This window comes from Dermacentor variabilis, chromosome 4 (genome assembly GCF_050947875.1).
Source record: "Dermacentor variabilis isolate Ectoservices chromosome 4, ASM5094787v1, whole genome shotgun sequence".
Taxonomy (NCBI): domain Eukaryota; kingdom Metazoa; phylum Arthropoda; class Arachnida; order Ixodida; family Ixodidae; genus Dermacentor; species Dermacentor variabilis.
In genome coordinates this window covers 43,831,083-43,857,529 of record NC_134571.1, presented here as the reverse complement: position 1 = coordinate 43,857,529, position 26,447 = coordinate 43,831,083, and the positions used below count along the sequence as shown (strand labels likewise).

The 26,447-nt window shown below is 44.9% G+C and overlaps 1 protein-coding gene across 10 annotated transcripts in view; it reads left to right on the top strand.

Moving 5' to 3' along the window:
- pds5 (cohesin associated factor B pds5) overlaps positions 1 to 26,447 on the top strand; it is an 82,145-nt gene that overhangs the window by 8,566 nt on the left and 47,132 nt on the right. For all 10 annotated transcript variants that reach the window (XM_075688833.1, XM_075688835.1, XM_075688834.1 and 7 more), the window contains exons 5-12: positions 1,313 to 1,439; positions 4,189 to 4,269; positions 4,349 to 4,489; positions 7,969 to 8,084; positions 10,323 to 10,417; positions 11,953 to 12,212; positions 17,688 to 18,110; positions 24,160 to 24,375. In XM_075688833.1, coding sequence (XP_075544948.1) covers positions 1,313 to 1,439; positions 4,189 to 4,269; positions 4,349 to 4,489; positions 7,969 to 8,084; positions 10,323 to 10,417; positions 11,953 to 12,212; positions 17,688 to 18,110; positions 24,160 to 24,375 — 1,459 coding nt within the window. The remainder of the gene's footprint in view (positions 1 to 1,312; positions 1,440 to 4,188; positions 4,270 to 4,348; positions 4,490 to 7,968; positions 8,085 to 10,322; positions 10,418 to 11,952; positions 12,213 to 17,687; positions 18,111 to 24,159; positions 24,376 to 26,447) is intronic.

The window sequence follows — 26,447 nt, the reverse complement described above, 5'->3', positions numbered from 1 at the left end:
CTATGCTGCAGTGTCCATAGTTATATGCATTGGGGTTGTCTTAATTTTTATTCAACACTTGTAACATTCAGAAATAAAGATTTATGGTGCAACTCTCACTCTCACTCTCTCTTTTTTTTTAAGGGCCCCTACTCTTTTGACAGACCTAGTAGCGATTTAGCTGCATGTACCTTCCTTGGGTGTTCTCAAAGTTTTTCTGCTGCAAATGGTGTATATACAGTAAATTCATTTTCATAAGCACGGCTACAGGTTCATGTTACAGCTGAGGCCACATTATGAGCATCCATGTACAGTTGTACAGTCACCATTGAAAGTTTGTGGAATGCAGGCTCAGTGGAAAAGGTCAATTTCAGCCCAGTTTTTGCCTGCAATCAGTAAAACTACTGCACTGTGCCTGCACTGGTGTTGTAGCAAACCAAAATTTGAGACTGCGTGCCCAGGTTTGTGAAATATTCAGCTTTTTCTTAGATTGTACGTCCCATAATTTATTATTAGGGGTGTGCAAATACTGAATAGTATATTTAGAGTCAAATATCGTATTGAATCACGAAAAGAGAATTGAATATTGAATCGAATGTCGAATATAAAAAAATTTAAATTTAATGCTTGCAAATTTTTGGCGAAAATGTATGGTGCTGCACATGTTCAGGAGTCTTGTAGCATTTCATAACAAGAATATAGCATGCTATCAGTAGCTTAAGTACATATAAATCAAAATACTATATAGTTCAGCCTACTCTATTTAAAAGAAACACCGAATTAGTATTCCAGCACTGATTGCAGCTCAGTTGTAATATGCAAAGGCCTCTTCTTTTTTTCCACTAGAATATCTGTTGAATTGAATCGGATGCTTTCATTTCTCTGCAACTAAGGAATTAGTGACAATCTGTTGTACTGAGTACCAGTGAGGTTCTCAGTTTAATAGTGGACCTGTGCTTTGCAGCAATCTTTTATTTATTGCATAGAAGAGTTTTGCATTCTAGTTTTTCTCTAAAATGCAGAAAGGCTATCTCAACTTTACGACGCATGTAGTCAGCACGTAGTCGGCGTCGACGGTAAAGAGCAGACACCGTCCACGTCATTTCTTTTCTTTTTCAATCTTTTTTTTTTTTTTCATCTAATCCTTGGGGTTCCCTCAAATCTCATCCATATTGTGACAATGTGACTGTGCTCAGTCATCACGAATCATTGCACCAATGCAGAAAGCAAAGTCTCTGTGAAAGTGGTGTGGCATTCATTTGACAAATAGACCAGCTGTTTTCCTGAAGTCTTGAACCATTGAGTGATCAATTTCTGATATTTGCGTGCACAGCGACAACCACTCAAACAAGGTGAAAAACTTCATGCTGGACATGATGTGTCCTCTGATCACTGAGGCTGACACGGTCTCCCAAGGCCTACTCGACATTGTGCTCAAGCAGATCATCGAGCCCTGCAAGGTGAGACTTTGCCTACACAGGTTACCCGCATCAGTGCAATCAGCCTGTCGCAGTTACTCAGTTGCTATGGCATTCTGCTGCCGTTAGTGAGGTTGCTGGTCCAATTCCTGGCCATGGCAGCTACATTTGAGTGAGGGCAGATTGTAAATATGCTTGTGTGCAAAATTAAATTTATGTGCACATTAACCCCTTAGCTGACGACTATGCGGTAACTCGTCATCATGATGAGCGTCCTCTGGTACCAAGGACGAGTTAACTCGTGAACTTTCCACAGTTTTACACGCAAGCATAACTGGCCAGCTCGTGAAATTGGCAGTGTTTTTTTGAAGCCACCAAGCAAGCGAACGAGGAAGGCACCTGGGCCTCCGTGCTGGCCTCGGTTTGTTTTCAAATTTTGTCTGCACATGCACTATGGGCAACGACACCTAAAAAATTTGAGGATAAAAATCGCTAAGCGTCCTTTATACTGTTTAAGCTAACACTTTGAACACAAAATCTGACACACATATGCCAGAAATTGCACTGCATAGATGTTTACCCTTAATGGACAAAGAACAAATTTATGAAGAACTAACCGCACTTATTATTCAAGAATATGTTGAGCATTCATTGCAGCACTGTATTGCACTCTGTTATGGCGGTGCCCTTACCACTGTGCCTTACCTGTTCACGAAAGACAACTTCGAGCGCCATTTCCTCACACAGCGTGTTTGGAATCCCATGCAGCGCCTGCCACCCCTTCTGATCACAGATGCTGCACCTCAGGGCACAGCATCTCAACAACAGTGCCTCAAAGTGCTAGCTGTGACGAGGGAAGAATGCGAGAATGCTCCCCTTACCACTGTGCTACCATGCGGTACTGAACGGTACTACCCTGCCAGCGGTACCACCATACTGTCCCACAGCGCAGTTGCAAGTGGTCGTGCAGACTTTTGTCTTGAAAGCAATCTGCTTTGGGGGCACAGTCTAAGTGAACCAATGGCTCGTAGCATTGCATGCGTGCTGTGTTCTCACCGCTCAGTTTGTGTTGAAGTGATAGATAGCACGAAAGTCACTTCACTTGCTGCTGCTACCGTGATTCCTTACGCCAGCATTCTGACAGCGACTGTCTGCGGTCATCAAGTGTGAAGTGTTAATGTTTGCCTGTGCACGCTAACACCACACTACATAATTTATATAGTAAGCAAATGTTTCCAATGGGGCCTTCTACTCTGACGCCTGCTACGTATGGCGTGACCGCACGAGCCCTATCTTGAATATGATAAGCGATGCAGGCAGTGTAGGCATCTAGGCGCACTGAGGGCTGATAGCATCGGGTACGCTATAGCACCTATACATTTAAGCATCACCTGCATTCACGAAGTGAAACGTCTCTGTAACTTTCCGCACATGTGTATGTGTGCAGTTTCTTTTAATTTTGACAGATAAATGATACACAATTTTTGCAATATTTTTCAAAAGGACCAGTACATATGTTGTAGGCATTCCTGGTATTATACGTTTTACAGTCGGAACCCGCGATAACGAAATACTGCAACAACGAAATTCTCACAACAACGAAATATTTTCGTATCCCCGGCGAACGGCCATAGGATTCAATGCATTTTGTACCTCTCGGCAACGAAATGTAGCTGTACTGCAATCCCGCATCAACGAAATTTGCCGGAACGTAACTAATGAACGTAGCGTAAGGCTAGCAGGCTCCAAAATGTGCTTAAATGCGATTGTTTTGCATTAAAATTGCGTAAAATACCACCACATTACACCTGTGTGGGCGCTGCCAGTTTTGTTCACAAGAACAACCAAATGCCGGAAGCGATCAGTGTGCTGGAAACACGTCATGGCAGCCATCTTCTTTGTTGATCACCCGTTTGAAGCGGCACCATGAGCGGCACGCACGTTGCAACCAACGTGTGACGGCGGTGTTTGCACGCCTACCAGGCAAGATCGTTGTTCAGAGCACACGTTCATTTTGCGTCCCCGCAGCTGACGACTCGGCGAGGCCTAGGCCAATCGCATGAGGTGAGACTGAATGCAAACTGGATGCGCGTTTCGAACAATCCCCGATCGCGGCAATGTACTGTGTAATGTGCGCCTCGGTGAGAAAAATGCAGCAGAAACAAAGAAATCCACGTCCCACCTACGTGGAATTGTTTATGGCGCTTGAGATGGCGGTTGCGGCATATGGAGTGTCACGCATGGGGCCATGATTGGCCGATCGTCTGGGAATACGGATCCCTTGCTTCAAGAACGCTGGTTTTGGTGCCACCTGACAGGCCTCGTGTGCGGATTCTACACCGGACGTAGATTTACGCAAAAGGGCCGTTATCTCGATCGTTTTCCTTCGCGTACACGAGATATGATAACTTTTGCGATCGGCACCGGACATGTCGGTGCCTATGGGCAACAGCATGCGCTGCTGCATGTGCTGTTGCTCTGCGTCCGGTGCCAAGTTACGCAAAATCTCGGCAAATGATCGCATCTCCTAAAGCAGTTGACCGAGAATTCTGCGCTACACTTGTTTCACACTTTTTCACACTTGTTTTCTTTTTCTCAGACTGCATGCTCTCCCCCGTTCCCTCCCTCCCCGCTCTCTCATCTCCCCCCCCCCCTTTTTTTTTTTTGAAGGATGTCTTTGCAATTCCCCACAGGTCCGACAAACCACTTGATGACAACAGTAGTGCTCTTGCCTTATTTTCCTTCTCATTGTGATTTCGGAATGTCTTTGTTTTTTCTGTGACGCACGCAGACACAAAACAAGAATGCGTACAACCTGGCGAAGGACGTGCTGAAGCGGACACTTAACACCATCGAGCCGTACATCCAGTCGGTAGGTTTGCATGCCCTCATTAGTTTGGGTGCTGCAGTTCAGCCGATTAAGTATGCGCATGTTCATTTTGTGGCTGCAGTTCTTCAACAACGCATTGGTGCTCGGCCGGACGTCCAACAGCTCTGTGGCTCCTCAGCTGTATGAGCTCATCTACGAGCTCAACATTCTCTGCCCCAGTATGCTCATTGCTGTCTTACCGCAGTTGGAGTTCAAGCTCAAGGTAAGTATTATGGCCACTCTTCCCAGTCCGTGTGTTGCTTTTAAATAGATTACATTCATAAAAAAACAATAATAGAGCAGAATTCTGCTGAGATCTTCATGCACAGTCTTACAGGAAATACACTGGAAGCTCATTAGTATGTACCTGGTGGGAATGCAGCTTAAGTATACACTAAACAGTAGCACACATTTGATGACCAGCTACGGCTTGATTAAATGGTCAGCCAGTATAATAGACTCGGTGGAGACTGGGTCGGGTACTTGTCGCAACTACATCTTAGTGGGTACATATTAACAAGATTGTCATATAATGTGCAAGGAAATGTGCAAGGAAATGTTTACATATGTTATATTTAAACAATGCGTTTTCTGCTTTTAGATGCAGGACAGGCCAACTGTTTTTACGGTGAATAACTGATAACAGTTTTACGGATTTTGGGTTCTCTGTGCATGTGTAGCTAATATCACCTCCTTGCGATTGGCTAGTGTGCACAGAGAGATTCCGGGGTGCTGCTCAGAAGGGTATGGAGGAAAGCAGAACAACAGTGGGTTTGTTTTGCAGCAGACTGGAGCACTGTACCTTTAGGTCCCCTCTTAAAATTGCATGGATTGAGTAACTTCTATAGCACATAATTGTACGTGTGCTGAAAAAACTACAGTCGAATCTTGTTAATTGAAACTCGCTTAATTCGAACTTCCTGTTTATTAGAACTGACACTGTGGTCACGTCAAAGTTACGTATATTCCAAGGGGCAAAAATGCCCGGTAATTTGAACGCACAAGCATTTGCAACAGTTAATTTGAACATACCATGCTCCGACAATGCTCTCAGCAGCACGCCAAATCATGCGGCAGCGCCTCCGACCAGCATTGCTCTGACCCTGCTATAGAGGAAAGGCTTAGGAGAAACCCCTCAATGCTGTGCTTGGAAAAAAAAAACGTAGCGGAAAATTCACCCTCTTTCATATAAAGGTCGCCGTTTCTATGTTGCGCCGTAATGCCCTAGCCACATTAGTGGCAAAACGTGTGCCGCGAGAGGGATCGGTCCTGGGCAGATTTCTTGTGTCTCGCCACTGCGGCAAACGAGCCACGAGCGGAGGAGACCACAGTGACGTATGCGCGGGAAACTGTATCATGCGGACCCACCCGACCGCTCTATTCGTACTCGCGTCTGGTTCAGCCGGCCTGTTTGTTACGCACGATCATCTGCTCGCATCAACTCTCGCTTGTTTTGGTTGGGTTGGTTGGTGTCTTTCGCGCTTGTTCTTTTACAATGACGTGCCTAACCGAGACGTCCCGATGAAAAGGTTGTTGGAGACAGTGCACCATATCTGATTATGTATGTCAAGACAGACCCTGAATACAAGAACGTGAAGGCGACACCCAGTACCTCATTCTCCTTGTCTTTTGAATGTAACGACGCCACAACAGAAGGGAGCGCACCAACTTGATTATGATCAGTGGAAACGACTTCATCATCTTGATAAGATGTTAGTCATGTTAAGAACGCAGGACGAAGAACTTAAACGCAGCGCCCATCTGTCAGCAGACGAAAGAAAAAGCACACGAGTACACAGAGGAAAGCAGCGGCAGAGGCTCAGTTCAGCCTCAGCAACGCCGCTGCTTTGGTGGCAGTCTTAGGTGGCAGAAAAGCAAATCCGCTTCCCTCCCGCCCTTCCTTGCAACTGCACTCCCCTCGCCCTCCCTCTCAACTCGCTCGCCTTCGACGATCTCTGTGCGCGTGCCTCTGCGCTGGCGGCACCAGCTTGCTCCTTGAAGTTTTGTTTTCTGCCGTTATCGGGAAGCGAGCGTTAGCCGGCGTGGGCAGCTTCGTGGTCCTCACTCGCTGTGTGCTTGCGCACTGCAATATTTCATGACTCGGTCCATTCGTGCATCGTGCTATGGTGCACAAATACTTCAAGAACAAATCCATCTTTTAATTAGAACAAATTTTCAGGCCCCTTCGAGTTCAAATTATAGAGATTCGACTGTATTTATTGTGTATGGCTGTAAGCACTAGCATATGCTGCCCCACGTTGTAAGCTTTGTGCAAAAGTTGTGCCTCTTCATGCTTTCAGCTCTGTGTCTCAGCTCATCAATATATGCAAAGATACACTTGGGCTGTACTAAGTTTTGCATTTGCCCACATTATCTTGTGAGGAAAATCTGTGTTGCTATCTAGACACCTTGTGCTTAACTTTTGCACTTGTGGTTCCCTGGGAAGTTGATAATTTCAAGCTTTAGCCCCCCTCACATCCACACACATGCATACAATTTAGACAAATGATGTCCATTCCTTAACCCTTTCAGGGTTGATTTTTTTCGCCATATGTGACCGCCCGCGGTCGATATTTTTTCATTGCAGATTTAAATTCTTCAGAAAGACCTAATTCAAAAAAAAATATTTTGCATTGGTATATGTGTACTGCTTATTCATGAATAACAACAATAAAAATAGGAAATTAACTTGGAAGAATTTAAAAATTTATGCATTGTTATACACATAGTTCAAAGGCTTAGAAAAATGCACACATGACAATATTTCGCAAGTCTCAAATGTTCCTCCTGTTACACTAATATTTACGTCCATAGCCTAATCGAACTGTGTAGGTGAGCACACTGAAGAAAGCTGTGGTTGTGCGCCCGTCAGAAAAGCAAAACGTTTGACAAACTTGCGCTAATCCTTTATCTTATCGTCAACCAGAGGCGGTTAGTTTTCGCGAGTCTCCAAACAAGGAAACGCATGCACGGCAGCATCCTTCGTATGCGCACCCCTGTGAGCAATAAATGAGTGAGTAACAGGCAGTCACCCCTTGAGCGATTAGTAACGAGATAGCCATCAGGTTTGCGGGCGCAAGGAGCTCAAACCGCCTGTGAAACAAAATGCAAACTAGCCACCGTGTGCGCGCCAATGCGTGAGCAGTAGTAGACGCACTGGAGCAAACAAACCATGCAATGAAAACCTAAAGAAAGAGGTGCGATAAAATAATTCTCTCTATTCCCGAATAGTGGTGGAACATTCCAGGCAAGAAAAAGTTAGGAAATTGGTGCACTTTTTAAACATACAGACGAAGCCATAAATATGCGGCAGTGACCATTTTGGAATTGTTTGTGGCGCCGTATATTTACGTCATTGATCCTGAAATGGTTAAATTATTAGCCAAGGCAAAAGAAGCTAGCTTTCATCAGTTAGTGTTCAAGGGTCTTACCCAGCATGCTCATGCCACCTTATTGCCAGCTTGGCGAATGCTGTAGCTGTGAGCAAGCGACGGACACCGCGAAGCCATCGGGAAACAGTAGAAAATGCTTGTATGAGCCTGAAATTGTCCAGAAAAATAACTATCTAGGCTCGTTATTTTCGCAACTTTAAGGCACAAATAGCCAATAGCCCTAGTGAGCTGGACGACTACATACTTCTGCTGCACTCTGTTGGCATTTCAACTACTAGATGGTGGACTTTTGGGTTTGTCCTTTATGCAGTGCAACGATGAGAAGGAGCGGCTGAGCGTGACAAAGCTCCTCGCCCGCATGTTCTCAGACAAAAACTCGGACCTGGCTTCGCACAACCCGCCTCTATGGAACTGCTTTCTTGGCAGGTGAGTACTCCTGAACAAAATGTTGGGTTTAACTTGTAGACCGAGCACCTAAATTCGGGCTGCATGCTCAAAAGTCGCAACGTTTCTGTTAAGGTTGTGTTTGCCTGGCTAACGTACTTGAATGAGATTTTAATGCTGCAGAAGACAGCTGTCTTATAAGCATTCTCTTATGCATGATAATGTAGTGTATAGTAGTATTGCTGTGCTTGAGTAGACTGTTATGACCCTCGCACAGGTTTGCCTTGCTGTGTCACATAGTTGTACCTTGGCATTGAACAAAACATTGATGTACTCTCATATCCAAACGTTTAAGGGGTGCGAGATCTATGAGGAAAGCTTGATTTCCACCTGGCATGTGTTCACAGCCTGGAATTCAGAATTGCAGTCTGCAATGGTATGTGCAACCAACACAAGGTTCACTTCAGTTGCCAACCTATCAGAGTGCACGCAGGTCCTTGAAAACCCTTGAAATTAAAAAAGTATGTTTTCAAGGCCCTTGGAAGTCCTGTAATTTTTTTTCCCTTGAAAACCCTTGAATTTCTTGAACCCACGTAGCACGACTTCGTCGCTGTCACACCCTCTCACGCTTTCTCCCACCTCCCTTCCATCCCTTCTCCATCGGCACTGTCGGACTCGTGTTTCAGAATAGTGGAAGGGAGACTGGAGAAAGGCACACGAGGCTGGCGATTCGGCAAAATCCTGCCGCATTGGGTGCGCGGCACAAAAGTGCATGTGGTGGCTCACACATTTATATATACATGTAAATACATGGCCCTCATGCTTTATCTTTGAAGTTAATCTACGACAAGCGCAAGAACATCCCACTACGGGCGATGCTATCAGCCGCCGCAGCAAAGTGGACACGAAAGCTTTGCAGGCTTTGTGTCATACTGTCAGTGTAAAGACATTGCCAACGCAGCATGAAAGCGTATCTTTGGTTGCAGACTCAAAATTTTTTTTTTAGAAATGACTTTTTCATCATAAAATTCTGCTCTTTATGCCCATTGCGAGATAATGCAAAAAGCTTTACGGCCCCTTCCATGCAAAAAAATGTCAGCCACTGTACTTATTTGCATAAAAGGTCCTATTTCAATATGACGAAGTAAAGTGCCGATTTCACCGACTTCGCTGTATCCAAGCTTAGCTATAGTGTTTTGAAAATGTTATAGTGAAAAGTTGCGACTTGGGATGCCGCTCTGCACCCTTTAAAGAGCTATGATAGGGCTGTGAAAGACCTTGAATATCCTTGAATTTCTGTCTCAGTGACCGGCACGAACCCTGACCTGTTATTCAGATTTGGCTGCGGGCTTCAGTAGAGTTATTGCGAAAGTGGCTGGTAGGCATTTGGGTCCGTACAAACCTCTATGCCTGGTTGGGATTAGGTGAATCATGACGTCAACCAGTGTCATGTCCACAGTATAAACGCAGTCGGTGCCTGAGGAAAATATGCAGTGCTTGGTAATTTCGAACATTCTTTGGTGGCCACTAGCCAAATGATCACTACCTTTTTCACCATAGCTTTTGTCAAGTACTTCCCTCGCATTATCACAACATATGTCATCACGAACATAGAGAAAGCTATTTGTACCATATTGAGTTCAATGATTCCGAACAGCAAAGCTCGATGGCAGCAGGCATATTTGAAAGTTGTCTGAGATAATGCTGCTATATTAGCATTTTAGGCAACAAATGGGCATTTATATGGTGAATGACAAGATTAAAATTACGAAGAGGCAGGCTTGCTAGGATAAAGCTTCTTGTCTTGGCTGTTTGTCCTGTTTGTCCACAGCTGGTAGCTACTGGATTGAGTAGGCTAGCACAGACACTCCAAACATATTCAGTGCATCCCTTCCCTCCTATCAATACCACAAAGACACTAGCAGCCGATGTAAACAAAAATATTTCTCATCTTGCTCATTGTGACTGCTCACTCGATACTCACCATTGTGCAGGCACATTCCGCAAAATAGAGTAGCGCACTGTACAGCATCTAAAACATCAAATCTCATTATACTAAGTGTATGGGGCAAGCGGCTGTACCAAAAATATCTCCACTTGCTTTTTAGAAGTCAGAATTTTTCATGATTCCAAGTGCAAACTAGGCAGAAATCATCATTTTTAGCAGAATTTGTGTTTTATAAAATTATAATGCTGACTTTACCTTAAATGCCTTTCAAGCATTCTTTCAAGGCCACCTAACATTACATGTTTCTTTTTTTTTTCCTTTCTCTTTCTCAGGTTCAATGACATTAGCGAGCATGTGCGAATGCGATGCGTCCAGTATTCCATGCATTTCCTGCTGAACCATCCCAAGCTGCGGAACGACATCACAGGTGGGTGGGGCTCCTCTTTTTAACCAGACCCAGGAGAAAGCTTAGGATAACTCTCCTTCACAACATTTACGCCAAAGCTTACGATCTAGATCAGTGCTCAACCAAAACGTTGCCCGAAATGCATGCCTTGTAGCTAGGCGTACTGAAATAGTGAAATAATATACATTTAAATCTTGATATAACGAAATTCTGGATGTAACAAAGTATTTAGCTGTTTATAACTTCTTGTCCATAGAACCGTAGAACATCATGTCTTTAGAACTTCAGTTAATGAACTTTGCATATATGCGAGTTCAATATAATGAAATTTCACTGCCGCCGTGAAGATGTACTAAGACAATAAATGGAAACTTCTGTGGATGCTGATGGTCAAACGGATGAGTTTCAAGTGGCTGCTCTCTCAGGGGCTGCAACTCTCAAATTTCACAACGCACAATCGAGAGCAACAACCAAAGTGGAGCAATGTCATGTTCAATATAAAGTCCAAGTGTGATAAGATCCTATCGCGCCCCGCACGCTGTCTGCTTTGGGTTTGAGGGTAAGCCAAGGGTTGGCTTGATAAGTGCTGTCTTCCCACGCGAGCAAGAGGAAAGGTGGGGAGCAAGCTCGCGGTAACGAAATTAAACATGCGTGAGGGGAGGAAGTGGGGGCCTGGTTGGTGAGCATCTCCTTTTCTAGCGCTGCCATGGCTGCATATGACTAATAACGACCTCTTTAGCGGCAGCATGTCTCAGCAAAGCTTAGGGGACAGTGAATGCATTGAAAACATGTCATCTCCCTCTGAAAATGCCTATTTTTGTCCTGCCTGAGGAAGATTTTCAAGTGTAGCTCGCAATGTCTGACTACAGTATTTACCCGATTCTAATGGCCGCCTTTCTTTCTTCCGTTTGTTATTTTGTGAGAGAAAAAAAATTGCCATAATCCGCCTTCTTGTCATTTGTGTGCCTTGAAACATAGCACATTTGTATTGTAGCAAAGCTGACTTTAAGAATGGTGAGGCGAAGGAGACTTTAGGAAAGAATTCATCATTACACAACACATATTAGACGCTTGCCCCATTTTCCAGTCAAGAATTCAGGTGCACGTTAGATTTCTACTTTGTTTAGGAGCCTTAATGTAATTTCTACATAAGTTCTACTTTAGGCACACAGAAAGGGGGTGTGCATTTGGTTAAGGGGCATGTTAGAATGGCAAATACTGCCAAATGAATCAGTGGTGTGTTTTAATGTTTTTCTTGCATCTTGTTTAACTTAACCTGCGGAATAATTCGATCAGTTTTGTTGGTCCCATCAGGGTTGAAATAATGGAAGTTGACTGTAGTTCTTTGCACATGCACATGTGACAACTGTGTGTGTGCTTGGTGGAGTATTCTGCTCTTCTATTTCCATCTTGTGAAGGACAAAGCACGTCACGATTGCGAGAGTGATAGTGTGCCTATTAAAGCAGGGGCATCTGAGCACTTTAGCTATAATTTATTTATTTATTTGTCCTTGCCCTTTATAGGGTCCTGTTATAGTGCATGCACTGTGTTGCAGAGTCACTGCGGCAGCGGCAGCACGACCCTGCGGAGTCCGTGCGATATGAGGTGGTGATGGCTATCATCAGCGCAGCCAAGAAGGACTTCGGCTCAGTCACTGAGGAGCTGCTCAATTTTGTCAAGGAGCGCACACTGGATAAGAAGTTCAAGATCCGCAAGGAGGCCTTAATGGGGCTGGCCCACCTCTACAAGCAACACATGAGTAGCCCCGACCTTCCAGCTTCTACGTTGGAGTGCATCTCCTGGATCAAGAACAAGGTCAGTAGAATAGGATCCTGGCACAGCAGCTGTGGCATCCCACTGCTCAGCATATGGTCGTAGGTTTGTCTACTTGCCATCATGGCCATGTTGCATGTCAAGGAACTTCAAGTGGTTGAAATTAACCTCGAATGCTATAGACCGTTTATTGAGGGTGCCACCATTTTCTGATCATAGCGCTTCTGGCACCATGCTGGTACGGTGAAACCTTGTTACTATAAACACCTTATAAACGAACTTTTCAGATTAACAAAATTTTCAGAAATCCCCCACTGACTTCTTATAGTTTCAGTGTAAAAATATTCAAGTACTGCGAACTTCAGAATACCAAACTTTTCAGAATAACGGTTATTATTCACTTTCCCTGTGGTGTTAACGCCTCAGTACTACAAACTAATATTCATAAACCAGGGGTTCCTTAGATATCCGTGTATCCCTGATGACAACCAAAACATTAGGCTAGCAGACGACAAGGCACAGAGAGCGGACGTCGCGGCGAATGGGTTCGGGAACCCTGAGATAGCGCCCGAGAAAAAAAGAACACAGGCGAGTGGAGGCGACAACACATCAGGTTTTGCGAGTGCGTGCTCCACCCACAGAAGTGTTGCCTAGCAACGGAGGTGTGTGTATTCCTTCTTTCGCCCTTCTTTCTGCACACGCCTCTTTCATTCACGCTTCTATCTGCAGCAGTACTCGCAGGGATGCCACACAGTCCCGCTTTGCACTTTCCAGACAGTGTCACCTACCGTATTTACTCGCGTATAACCCGCCCTTGCATATAACCCGCACCCCTAACTTTGAACCCCATGAAATAAAAAAAAATATCCTCGCGTATAACCCGCACACTTACCTGAAAAAATGAGGACTAGGAAGTTACAACTGAGCAAACAGTCACCATTTTAGTTTTCAAAACAAATATATTTGAAAACGACTGCCGCAACGTTGTCAGTGCTGTCGTTCAATTGTCAATCGTCGCCACTCTCACTGCTGCCGTCTGAGGCTTCATCGCCGCTCTCAAAGACGTAATCATCTTCGGTACCATCTAGGCTGTTGCTTATGGCACACTTCTTGAAACTCTTGCGTACCATGTCGGCCGGGATCATCCCCCATGCATCTACGATCCACTGGCACAGCAGTGCAATATCTGGCCTTCGCACGCGTCCCGTCGGCGTAAGGGCGTAAAGGCCATCGGCCATCCACTGGGCATATAGCCGCTTCACGTGAGCCTTGAAAGGCTTATTGATGCACACGTCGAGTGGTTGGAGCATGGAAGTCATGCCGCCAGGTATTACGACAAGGTCTGTGCCGTTGTCAGCGAGGCGAGCTTTCACCGCGTCAGTGCAGTGGCCTCGGAACGAATCCAGCACCAGCATCGAACGGCGTGCCAACAAGGCACCTGGTCTTTTTTCCCAGATTGCTTGAATCCAGTCAATGACGAGGTCACTGTTCATCCACGAGTTATCTTCCACTCGCACAACAATTCCTGGGGGAAGTGGTGTACTCGGTAGAGTCTTGCGCTTGAATATTACATACGGGCGCAGTTTGGTGCCGTCGGCCAAAGCACACAACATCACTGTGCAGCGCAGCTTGGTGTTGCCGCCAGTCAGCACACTAACAGATTTTGCGCCCTTTTTTTCCAGGGTCGTGTCCATAGGCATCTCGAAATATACTGGCGTTTGGTCAGCATTTCCCAGCTGAGATAGCAAGTAGTTGCGCTCTTTCCTCAGTCCGATGACGTAACGTTGAAAGTTGAGCAGCTTCTCCTCGTAAGCGTCGGGAAGCCGCTGGCACATGGTAGTTCGCCGCCGCATCGAAAATCCATGCCTGGCCATAAAGCGCTGCAGCCATCCGCGGCTCGCATGAAACTCGCGTGGAATGTGCATTTCCCGGGCCAGCTTCAGGGCTTGCATCTGCGCCATCTCTGTAGACACAGCGTGGCCACGACTCCTCTGCTCCTCGATGAATTTTGCAAGCTGCGTCTCGAGGTGAGGGTACGCGCCAGTCTTCGGGCCGCGAAACGCTCGCCTGTCCTTGTTCGCAGCTTCGAGAGAGTCTTTTTTCTTCCGCCAGTCGCGAATGCAAGATTCGTCGACATCGTTCTTTCTCGCAGCAGCTCTGTTGCCGATTTGTTCAGCAGCGGCGACGATCCTGAGTTTCTCCTTCGCCGTGAATGATTGCCGCCGAGACACACTCATGATGCCTAGACAAGGCTGGCGAACTGTGCAAACTGGGCGTACAAGAAACGGCACCTTACTCAAGGCCCATCAACGTCTGAACAAAGCGTATGCAAAGCATGCGAAACGCGTGGCTGGCGTGGGACTAAACAGACTATGGATGTGGATCTGGCTGTGACCTGCGTTGGCCTCTTGTTGGCTGGATGGATGGATCATAGTGGCTTAGCCCTTTGTAACGGTGGTGGCTTGCGCCCCCTAGCCTAGGATTCCCCCCCTTTTTTTCCCCCGTAATCTTGTTCGTATTGTGAACTGTAATTTGTCCCTCTTTTATAGACTCACTCGTCCCTAGCCCCTTTTGCACCAATCTTCCAACCTACTCTTTGTCACCACTACCCTTCTCTCATCCACACGTCCGTCCTCCCCTGCAAATCCCAGGGCACCCTCTATATCTATCGCCGCGTCTTCGGCAATGTCCGGACGAAGTGTTCTGCACCGCAAAACGATATGCTCCATGGTCTCCGCTTCCACGTGGTCTTCTTTCAGTCCATACTGGCCTTCGGTGGTCAAAAGGTTGGTGCAATATTAATATGCACTGCAACACACGTTGATGTCGATGGGGATGCGGACTCTGCACGGCAGGCCGCGCGTTGCCGTGAAGCCGACCCGCCGAGCCCCCCTTCTCCGGAATATTCGCGTATTACCCGCACCCCCACTTTTTAAACACATTTTTTCAATTTTTGGTGCGGGTTATATGCGAGTAAATACGGTATGTGCGCTTGTACTTTGACGTAGTTCAGTTGTCTGCCTCAAGCGAGACAGTTGTGGTATCCACAGCCAGAAATGTGAAAAACAAACAAAAAGCAGGAAACATTGCGCTTTGTAGGCAGCATGGAGCTACCTTTTTGTTGGTAGTTTTCTCCACGTCAGTGTATGTTTTGCAGGCGTCACTCTTATTATATGGTGCTTCAGTGGGGCATGGTGGCAGATTCTAGGGAAAATAGCAATAGCGCGTGCCAAGAGCCAACAGCAACGTTTTCGTGGATAGCTCATATGACGACAGCTCATGAACTGATGGGTTGATAGGTGGAATGGTTAATTTCAGGGCTTTCGCTATAATGATCTTTCATAATAATGAACAATTTACCGCGGTCCCCTGAAGTTCGCTATATCGAGATTTCACTGTATGTGGGACCACACTGGAGGGTGCACGGTGAACATGCTGTTGACGATGAGTGACAAGGTTTCGCATTTTCGCGAGAGGTGTCAGCAAGTTTTGGGTATTGGGAAACTTCTTCACATGTCGTTACTAAGCTTTGAGCTTCGATATAGCTGCAATTTTGAATGGCTACAGGCATAGAGGCACTGCCCCAGTTCTGCCCACAATCGAAATAGGTGAGTCAAGTCTGAACATTGTCAATATGTGACATATGTGCAGCATGTCATTATTGTACTTCTAGCCTTGAAATTTATTAATCTGCCACTTAAGTGACAACAATCAGGGGTGTCTGTGTGTGCTATGCGGTGTGTTGTAGCAGTGTAGATCTCAATTCAAATAACTGCAAAGCTCTGAGGAAGCACAGTTTGCTAGTTTCGCACTCCTAAAATTTTTGTGGTACGATTTTCTAAGCTTAGTTTATTAGGCACCTAGGCATCAAGCTTTACAAAATAAGCTGTGAAATAACTTGACCGGAAGGGCCATTAACATGAATAAAATGACCTAATGACATTGGCTGCAAATATGCCACAATCAACCAGATGCACGCAACACATTGAAAGAATGTGTGTGCTCTTAGGTCTCCAGTGATGCCTGTGCAAGGGCACCTTGCCGACTCTTTGCGACAGCAACTTTATTTTCTGAATACAGCACTCAATGCACAGCATCAGCCAGACAGCTTGCCGACCAGAGTCGGAAGCACGGGAGCTAGGGGCAGCTGGCACACAGGCATTGCTTTGGTTACAGTATAAAAAAAAGAACACTCCTTGATTTTCTTAGTCGACACGGACTGTTTTTATAATGCGTCCTCAATCAATATCCACCAGAATGTTGGTAGCCAAGCATGGTAATCTTGGAACACATTTGAACAGAATAACTTTAATGTGCCCGTACAAGGAAATAGTTGACTTCATGCATTTGCAATAGTTGACTCACTCAAATATGCACATTTTGTTCGTATCCCAATTAGATCATGGGTTCCGATATCGTCGCCGTACTCTCACTGGAAACAGTCTTCTCTACATACATGCGACGAAGCTGATGGCATCAAGTCCTTTCTACTTATGCTGGCAATTCAAAGCACATGCTTAATTGTCTGCAAACGCAGAAACAGAGTCCATGGAGTCGCCATGGCTGATATGCGCTTCTCGTTCACTTCCGAAAGTTATTTTTGCAGCTGATTATAGCATAGTGGTAGTCCGTTGACTTCAAGTTCTCTGAAATCGCAACAATCACAAATGGAACAAATTAGAATCGCACTAATTTGCAATGACACTGCTATCATTTCAAGCTGCTGCTGATAGAAACCGATCCACACATACTAGTGCAAGGAGGAGAACGGTGCAGCATGCTGGTTTGAGGCTACATTCCTCCTCCTCCCTGATAAAACAGTCTACAGGCAGCATACCTCAAAGTATCTTTGAGGTGTTGAAGCCTATCAGACATGGCTGCAGGAGGCCAGCTGTTCCCTTTTCCCCGCTGTTCCTCTCTTGTGCAGCATGCAAGGACGGAAATGGAACTAGAGAACATGCAGACACATTTCCATTCTCGTGCACCTTGGAAAAGCTCATATCATCAACTAGCCCCAGATACACATGCTGCCTTCACCACTGTCCTTTATGACAGAGCGTTGCACTGATGCATATAATGCTGTTGCGTATGCGATGGGAACAGAATAAGCACCCATTTCATCGTTGACCATCTTTCTTTCCTGTTTAGCAGTGACGGCTCAGCAGCTTTGGTATTCCGCTGCTGAGCACTATGTCACAGGTGTGATTACCAGTTGCGGTAGCAATGTTTCAATGGGGACAGGATGAAAAAATACTGGTGGACCATGCTTCTTCGTATGCATATTAAACAACCCTATGTGGATGCAATAATCCTGAGCTCTCCACTCCAGCGTCCAATAGTCACTGTTTTGTTTTGGGACATCTCCGATTTACTAAAGTCATTTTACATTGCTGCTTAGATTAAATGAAGCCATCGCACATTGCAAACCCTATCAATAAGTCAGTCAGTCAGTCTGGGTTGCCATGAAACTGCCTTGACTTTGGTTTCCTTCTCACGGGGGTGTGATTCGTTTGGCAGGTGCTGCACGTGTACTACCAAACGGCCCTGGAAGATCGGCTCCTGGTCGAGCGCATCCTCCACACGTGCCTGGTGCCCTACCAGCTGCCCGTGGAGGAGCGCATGCACAAGCTGTACCAGCTGTTTGCCACAGTGGACGACCACGCCGTAAAGGCGTTCAACGAACTGCTCAAGTGCCAGTGTGCAGTGCGGCAGCAGATGCGAGCCGTCCTTGAGGCCCTCCTGCTTCCTGCTGGCGAGGAGCGCGAGCGGCAACTGCTGGCACGTGTAGCCCTGCTCTCGCGTAACTTGCCCGACTCGGTCAAGGCCCAGGAATACCTTATGAAGTTCTGCACCCTGCTGGAGGGCAACCAACGCCTGCGTATCCACATGAACAATGTGCTCCACGGTGGCGCCTCCTGCGTCGAAGCTGAGCGCAGTGTGGTGTGTTTGTTTTCCCTCACTTCTGGATGTGAGCATGTTCCTATTTGCTTTATGGCATGCTGATGAATCGAGGTGTGGCATTGAAAAGGCGTTTTCTTCAGCAGTGGTAGTTCTAAAGTTGCAGAAACTCTATTAGGCGCTTCTTGCACGTAAAAAAATTACTTTAAAAATTACATAAAAAAATTAATGAAGGTTAGGAAACACTCCTAAGATATTTTATATTTAATACTTAAATTTAGTCTTGAAATGCTAGACCCGTGCCATCAGCATTGTCGTGGCAAAGAGCAAAAGTTCTTTGGCATTGTGTAGCAGTAAGGATAACTATGGTGACGCTCCTCATGAAAAAATAAGAGTGCTGCATGCATTTCTTCAGGACGTGCTCACGTGCAGCTGCTGCATTTGAGTGAACCGGAGAACAGATCGAGCCAGTATTTCATGTTTTCATGACTGACTCATCCACCTCTTGGATACTGAAACTGGTTTGCAGAAACAAGTATTATAGATCATTATTTAAGGCGCTCTGACGCTTGCCTGTATATTATAGATTTTAAAGTGCTTGTGGGCTTTATGTGATGCACAAGAATTTATAAGTAAAATATGTCATGCCCATGCTCCTTTAACCTTTTCAGAAAATTGTAATTCTGGCAGCTGAAAATGCAGTTTCACCACATTTTTTTTGCATCTTCAGAATCATTAAAAGCAATCTCAGAAAATATTATTCTTTTCCGTGATACCTTCATGTCCACAAGTGTGAACAAAAGATTTTCGAGAGCTGTTTCATATGTGGAAAAATGTACTTCCTGACTTGCATTTTATCTAAAAAGTACCCAGCCAATTCAAAAGCTTACCTGATATAAATACAGCAAACCCTCGTTATAACAAGGCTGATTTACTCAAATTATCGCTTTTGTTCGAAATTTCTCCCAGTTCCGACCAAAACGCATGCATTTTAAACTGGATTACAGTGCAGTCAATTTGTAACGATACCACCACATATAACGACATATGCTTATAACGATGAGTCGACTTTAGAGTATCAACTTATGGATTTGAGCTACGAGAAAAAAAGAAATGTTGTATGTACTCGATTCTAACGCACTCTCGATTGTAACATGCAACCGTTTGCTGTGACCTAAAGAAAGAAAAGTCCTTTACAGTACCGCGGCCCTCATTATTTCATACAGAAATACAACTTTCTCTCATTCGGAAAGATTTACTCCCAATGCACTAATGTTGTGATAAATAAAGAAAGTAGCAGTTTCGTGCAAAAGGTGAAGCATAGATTACGATAGTAAATTAGTAGACAGCTATACGAAAAGTAAGGATAGTAGTTTTATCGGCCATATAAACTTTTAAACATTTGCTTACTAACTAAATTACCAAGCATGGTGTCACACGCACACAAGCATGAACACATCTAACTCAATGACCGCGGAAACTCTTTGAACACTGGAGTGAGGAAGTGTGGTAGCAGGAGTGAGGGAATTTACCTTTGTGCTGCCTTTCGCTTCAACGCGAACTAAGACGAGAACACAGCGTGGTGCGCCTAGATGCGTAGACTCTTGTCTCTGCTGCATATCACTTTCAAGAGAGGGGCCGTGCAGCTGCGCCATACGTAGCAGCTGCTAATGTAGAAAGCCTCTCTTGTTTACGCCACTCCCGCGTGCAAGTTTCGGGAACTCCAAACACCCGTGATGCGACCCGATTTCCATCCGTCTCCGCACACGTGATCGCTTTCCTTTTAATTACGGCATCGTGATGAACTCAGCATGTCTTTGCAGTTGGCACTTCCATACTGATAGAGCAAATGCAGAAAACGGGAAGATGACGTTGCGCTAACCTAAGCCAAAGGAAGCTTTGCCTAAGCACACGTACTACAGCACGTGGAGGAAGCTACGGCAGCTAGGCTCGAAGCACGTACGAGGCAGCCATTTTGAAATGTCGATGGTGATATGGTAATGCATATTGTACTTGATTCGAACGCACACGCAATTTTTGGACCCGTTTTATCGGAAAAAAAGTGCCTGTTAGATTCAAGTAAATATGGTATATAATGATGTGTTATTCACCATTTACCGGACATCACGATCGAAAATTTTCCTTTCGGGCGGCATTTTCCGTGCAAAATACAGTGAAATCTCTATATAAAGAACTTCAGGGGATCGCGGTAAATTGTTAGTTATTCTGAAACGTTGTTATAGTGAAAGCTGCAAAAATGAACCATTCCGCCCATCAACCCATCAGTTCATACGTTGTCACCATATGAGCTATCCACAAAAACATCGCTGTTGGCTCTCGGCACATGCTGTTGCTATTTTCCATAGATTCCACCGCCCTGCGCCATAGAAGTACCATATAATAAGAGTGATGTGTGCAAAACAGACACTGACGTGGAGAAAACCACCAACAAAAAGATAGATCCTCATTGCCTACAAACCGCAATGTTTCTTGTTTTTTTTATTGTTTTTCACATTTCTTTTCTTGCCATGGACACCGCAACTGCCTCGCTCAAGGCGGACACCTGAACTATGTCAAAGCGCAAGCATGCGTAAACAACACAGTCTGGAAAGCACAAAAAGTGACCGTGTGGCATCCCTGCGAGTATGGAGGTTACATGTCATCGCACGCATAGCTAGTACGGCCGCAAAAGAAGTGCGAAAGGAAGAGACCTGTGCAGAAAGAAGGGTGAAAGAAGGAAGAGACGTGCCTCCATTGCTAGGTGACACTTTTCTAGGCAAAGCATGCGCTCGCAAAACCTGATGCGCTGTCACCTCCACTCGTCCGCATTATTTTTTTCTCAAGCGCCGTCTCTGGTTTTTTGAACCCCTGCACCGCGACGTCTGCTCCCTGCACCTTGTCATCTCTTAGCCTGCTGTTTTGGTTGCCATGAAGGATACTCGGAAATATAAGAATCCCCAGGTTTTGGAATATTAGTTTGTAGTACTGAGGCGTTGTTAACATCACACAGAAACTGAATAGTGATCGTTATTCTGAAAAGCTCGTTATTCTGAAGTTCGTAGCACTGAAATATAGTTACATTAAAACTATAAGAAGTCAGAAGTCAGCAGGGTATTTCTGAAAAGTTTGTTAATGTGGTGTTCGTTGTAACGAGGTTTCACTGTAATCATGAAATCTGCATTTCGGAGATAGGGCGAAAAGTTTGCTTATGTGAGTTCATAGTTGCCGCTATTACCGCACAGCGTGTACCGCCCGTGCACTGATTGCGAAAGCCACGAAGAGCATCGCAAGTTGGCGCAGCGTGACACAAGATGGTGCCAGCTGCTTTGCATCTGCATCACCAGCAATCATGCAAGCGTCCAGAGAACGCAAAAAATAAAAAATTTAGAGGAGCAAGCTGCGCCTGCGCTCCCTTTCTATGATCTCCCTTTCTTACTCAGCGAGCGCAGAAACGTGCCACGGAAGCAGTGGTAGGTGCACCGTCAAAGCTTGAAGCTGTGTCGCTTGAGCCAAAGATGCAAATTTTGACGGACTCAAAGTACAAGCTCGCACAGTCGATTATATAGACAATTCTGAAAACTGGGAGCGCCACGATCATGAAGGCTAGAAGCAGTGGCCATGCCAATCAATGGAAAAGGTTGGCTTTGTGTACAACGACGAAATCACCCACGGGTGAACAACACGGTAGAAGCCAGTGACATTACCGAACTCTGGGAGCATGTCGCTGCTGATTATGAAACAGGTGGTGCTTTGATGGAGGAGTTTCTGAGTGGAGATAGTGCTGCCTCGTGCTGTGAAGAAATCTCCGATAGGGCGATTGTTGTCGCGACAGACGGCAGCGTTGTGCGACGAAGGCAACGACAGCAGAGTGACTGCAAGATTGCCAGAGGCCCTTGTTTGACACCAACCCCGATGTTCACTCAAAGTGCTCTGTCGTCAATGGAGTCTCTAATTGATTTCACGCATGCTAAATTATAGCTGCCAGTGTTTGGGCAGCAGCTGGACATGATGCACACTGCAGTTGTGAACCTTAAGCTTCCACAAAAGCAAGTGCAAACTTCTCAATTTCAGCATGCCTAATGCTTGACATCCTGTTTAGAGGTATAAACATTTTATTTTTCACAGCCTACTTTCTACAATGTCGCTCTTTTATTGCAAGTGGCTAATTTGGTTTCAGAGCTACAAAGGTATGCTCGGCAGCAATTTTTTTTAAGGCAGTCCAGATATAGCGATGATCAATTATAACAATCAGGCTTCTCGTTCTTCTTGATATCATTATAAGTTGACTGCATTGTACTCGAAGCACTGCATTGTACTCAAAGCACACCAACAAGCTTCTCTGCTTGTGCAAACTGTCCAATGGCGCATACACACTAGAGTACGGTGGCACTCAGCGCGTTTCATGCTGAGCAAAGCATTGCATGCTGGGTGAGCAAGCAACCGTCCTCGTTGCCTGCGCAGCCTTTTCCTCCATGCTGTGCGCCCGCATGTCAATGTCAAGTGGGTGCACGTTCACAATGTGCTCAGCACCTTTCGTGCCTAAGCCCTGCGAATAAACTAAACATAGCCTTGGAACTGGCTGCTATTTAGGCACGTCCGAAGCCGTATTGGATGCCAAAGTGTACCGTGTCTCCTACTTTTTAAAGGTGGCGAAGAAAAAAAAGTCACTCAAATTTTTATCCCACATAATGAACACACCACCCCCCAACTTTGCGCAAGTTTTTCGGGAAAAGAAGTGCATTTGTTATGTGAGTAAGTATGCTATTTCCCCATGGGATAAAAGAACATCAGAGGATTGTGAACAAAGAGAAGAATTTGACATTTTTACCAGTGAACCGAAGTGGTGGGCGGCATTTCCACCACCACCTACTGTGGGGAGAACCCTGGTGACAACCTAAGAATTTATTAGAAACTCTGCCCACAAAAGCACACCACATCTGGCCTTTATGCCTTCACGCTCTGAAACGGTTCCTGAGAGATGCCGATATTGAGATAATTTTTACTCCACCCTGATGTCATCAAATAAACTGAAAGTAATTGGCTAGCTCCTCTGTACAAATTCTTTCTTTCTTTCTTTCTTTCTGTGTTGGACAGTGGTGTATCTGCCATTGTATTTTTAGGCTGTCATGGATGATAGCAAACTATCAAACTGTCCATACATCATCAGCAAGTGCAGTGGTAAGCCATAAAGCCTTGTAAAGCACATGCCCCCAAGATGCTGTGCACTGCACTTTGGGGCATCTGTGTTGGGGTGTCTGTGTTGCATTATTAAGGTGCAAATGCATCCTGTGCAGTGTGTTAGAGATGAAGATTTAGGAAAACAGAAAAGGAAGCTTCAGCTCAGGAGCCAGCTCCGATTTTTCTAATCGCATACATGTAAAATGTAGAAATGCTTTTGTTAGACAACCGCTTGACCGATTTGAATGAAATTTGCTGCATTTGAGAGACAGTGTTAAGTTGCAGTAAGTCTAGAAAGCAGAAATTTTGTTTAGGACCTGGAAGTTTTGATGAGAATTACCAAAAACTGGTATGTTTCAATAAGGATCTCTTGCACCTTCTAAAACCTCTGCGTTTCTTTGGGGCAATAGCTTCAAGCTTTGGGAAAATTGTTGGCATTATTTCAGATAGCAACAATGAAGCTGGAAACAGAATGGATATGCAGTGTAAAGCTTTGTGCTTACAAAATTTGATGTTGTTATTTAAAAAATGATCCTACCTGTATAATGATGATCTAGGTCGGCAATAGTTCAAAGCCAAAGATGGGCATGTGTGAAACACCTCTATCAATGCTGTTTTGATTGACTTTCTTAAGTTAGTGACATTCTTTCACTTCGGCCACCACCTTCTGATTTAGTGTTTTGTAACTGTTCCACAACTTCACACAAGTTGTATGCATGCCTCCCTTGCCTCGTAGTTCAGCAGGAGGAACTTGGCAGGGCTTGTGTTCTTCACTGGATGCTCGGAGCATAACTGGCAAGGTTGCGCCAGGGAAGGGGCAGTTCTTTAACTTTGATGGAAAATGATGTGGAGAAGCTTTGGGACAAGTGCAAAGAGCTCATTTTATTTTATTTTTTCTTTCATATTTCTTCAGAAAGAAGTCCTGAAGAGTCTGGGCTACCCCGTACAGACCAACAGCTTCTATGTGATCATCAAGCAGTTGCTGGAGCGGGTGGCACCGGTAATGGTGGACAGTGCTGGCGTCAAGCAGATCCTGGCCTACGTGCGTGACTCGCTCCTCGGCCAAGGCGACATCGACATCCATATGGGCGTCACCAACTCGGCATTGCGCGGCCTGCAGCTGCTTCATGTGTGCATTTGCTGCCATGCTGGCATTTTTCTCTCTCTGCATGTCTTCTTGTCGACTGTGCTAAAGTGTGATCGACTAGCAGCTGATTCAGATTTGCATAATTTCGTTAAAATGACCAATAGAACTGTCATTATGAAGATATGAGTATGGCTGCATAGCAGATGCTTTTTACCAACTATGCTCCATTTCATTCACAGCAAGCAATGCTTCAAAGGCTAGACAGACTTCTCTCACAGCTCGCATCAGCAACAGAAACATGGTGCATCACATATGAAATCATTCGCGACATGTAGCACACATATACTTGGTGACCTAGATTACTCTCCGAGGGATACATTATTTGCACAAAAAATGAAAGTGAATATTTTACAAATTAACCGGTTTTGCAAATTAACTTCTAAACTAATTGCCTTAAACAACATATTGCAATTTACAAATTGTAGCCAGTGACCTTTGAAGTCGTATCCACTTGGAACGAATTCGGAGGATGACGCCAGTTTCGAGATATGCTTTCCCAAAGTTTTTGACAAAATGCATTAGTGTTCCAGTAACTGTTGAGCTTCAGTGCATAAAAAGGCATTTTGTTTAAAAAGAAAGGTAGCTGGAACAACAGTGCATTGTTACACTAAGTTTGACTGCACTTATCTCAAAACTGGTGCTAGTCTCAATTTTTTTCGAAGTGCATGTGCCTTGTGAAATCACTGGCTTCAATTCATGTATTGCAATATGTGGGCTAAAGTAATTAGCTGAAAAGGTAATAAATTTAGAGGAATTTCGATAATTAGTCAATCATGTATATTAATCTTGCAGTGTAAGTAGTGTACACCTCTTCAGGTACCCTAGTTCAATAAGTAGAATTGTGCTAAATGTCGCAGGTAATTTTTTTTAAAATTCTGTTAACGTTAAAAGAAAGCACCTGGTCATGTGTGGTCATGTAATTCCATGCAACTTTAAGTCTCACACTTTGGGTATGTCTGACACAAGTTAATCATGATTTTGTCTGTTGTTTTGTTTGTTGCTGGTGTCACCTCTTTAGCATGGTTTTCCTTTCTCATTTTCATGAAACTTTTTTGTCCCCTTATTAATATTGTGTCACAGCTTCTGATGGTTTTCTTCACTTGACCTTGCCTGTTCCCCATTCCCAGGGTTCGTACACCTCTTTGAATTCCTTGAAAACTGGGGTGGTGGATGACTTTCAATCTTCAAAGCAACAAACTCTGTATCAGGGCTGTGCCATGGATGCTGCTTAATGGGAAACGATCCTAGATATTTTTTTTTCAGTGTTGCTTTAGCGTTGAAATGTGGCATGTCCACATCGTACGACAGGCATTTGTTTAAATTTCCATTGCTGTCATGGAGTTAGACAAAGCCAGATGAAGCGGCCAAGCTGTACTACTACAGCCGAATTTAGATAATTAAAATTCGAAGGGGCCCAAAAATTTGTTCGAATTAAAAGAAGTTTGAATTAAAGGAAGCTAATTGAATGAAGGACTTACCTGCATGTGCACTGAGCTAACAAATGAGATAAAAGTTGCACAAGGTTTATTCACACGTATTTATAAATTAGTCATTTATTAGGCGTATTCATGCTCGTACTGTGATAGGAGGCGGGAGGTGCACGTGTGTATAATAAAAGTATTAAAAATGTATAAATAAAATCCTGTGACAATTGCCCCTTCAAACTTTTGGTATGCTTCACCGCGTAAAATCACTGTATCGGGGCGAAGTTGACTTTCGGGAACCGGCATTATGCAACGCCGCTGTGCTTTCCGCACTCCGAGACATTGGCAAGGATTACAAAGGCGGAGTTAGTGCCATTGTTAACAGCGGCGAGTTTTTTCAATGAAAAACACGGCACCGAACTGCAAGAAGCTTGGTAGCGAACGTCGAGGTAGCTAGGCGAGGTCAGAGGAATGCTAGTCAGAGGCGCCGCCTCGTGATTTGGCACACTACTGAGAGCATTGTCAGAGCGCAGTATGTTTGAATTAACCGTCGCAAATGCTTGCGGGTTCGAATTGCCGCGCGTTTTCGCCCATTGGAATACACATATAGTATTAGACGGGACCACAGCA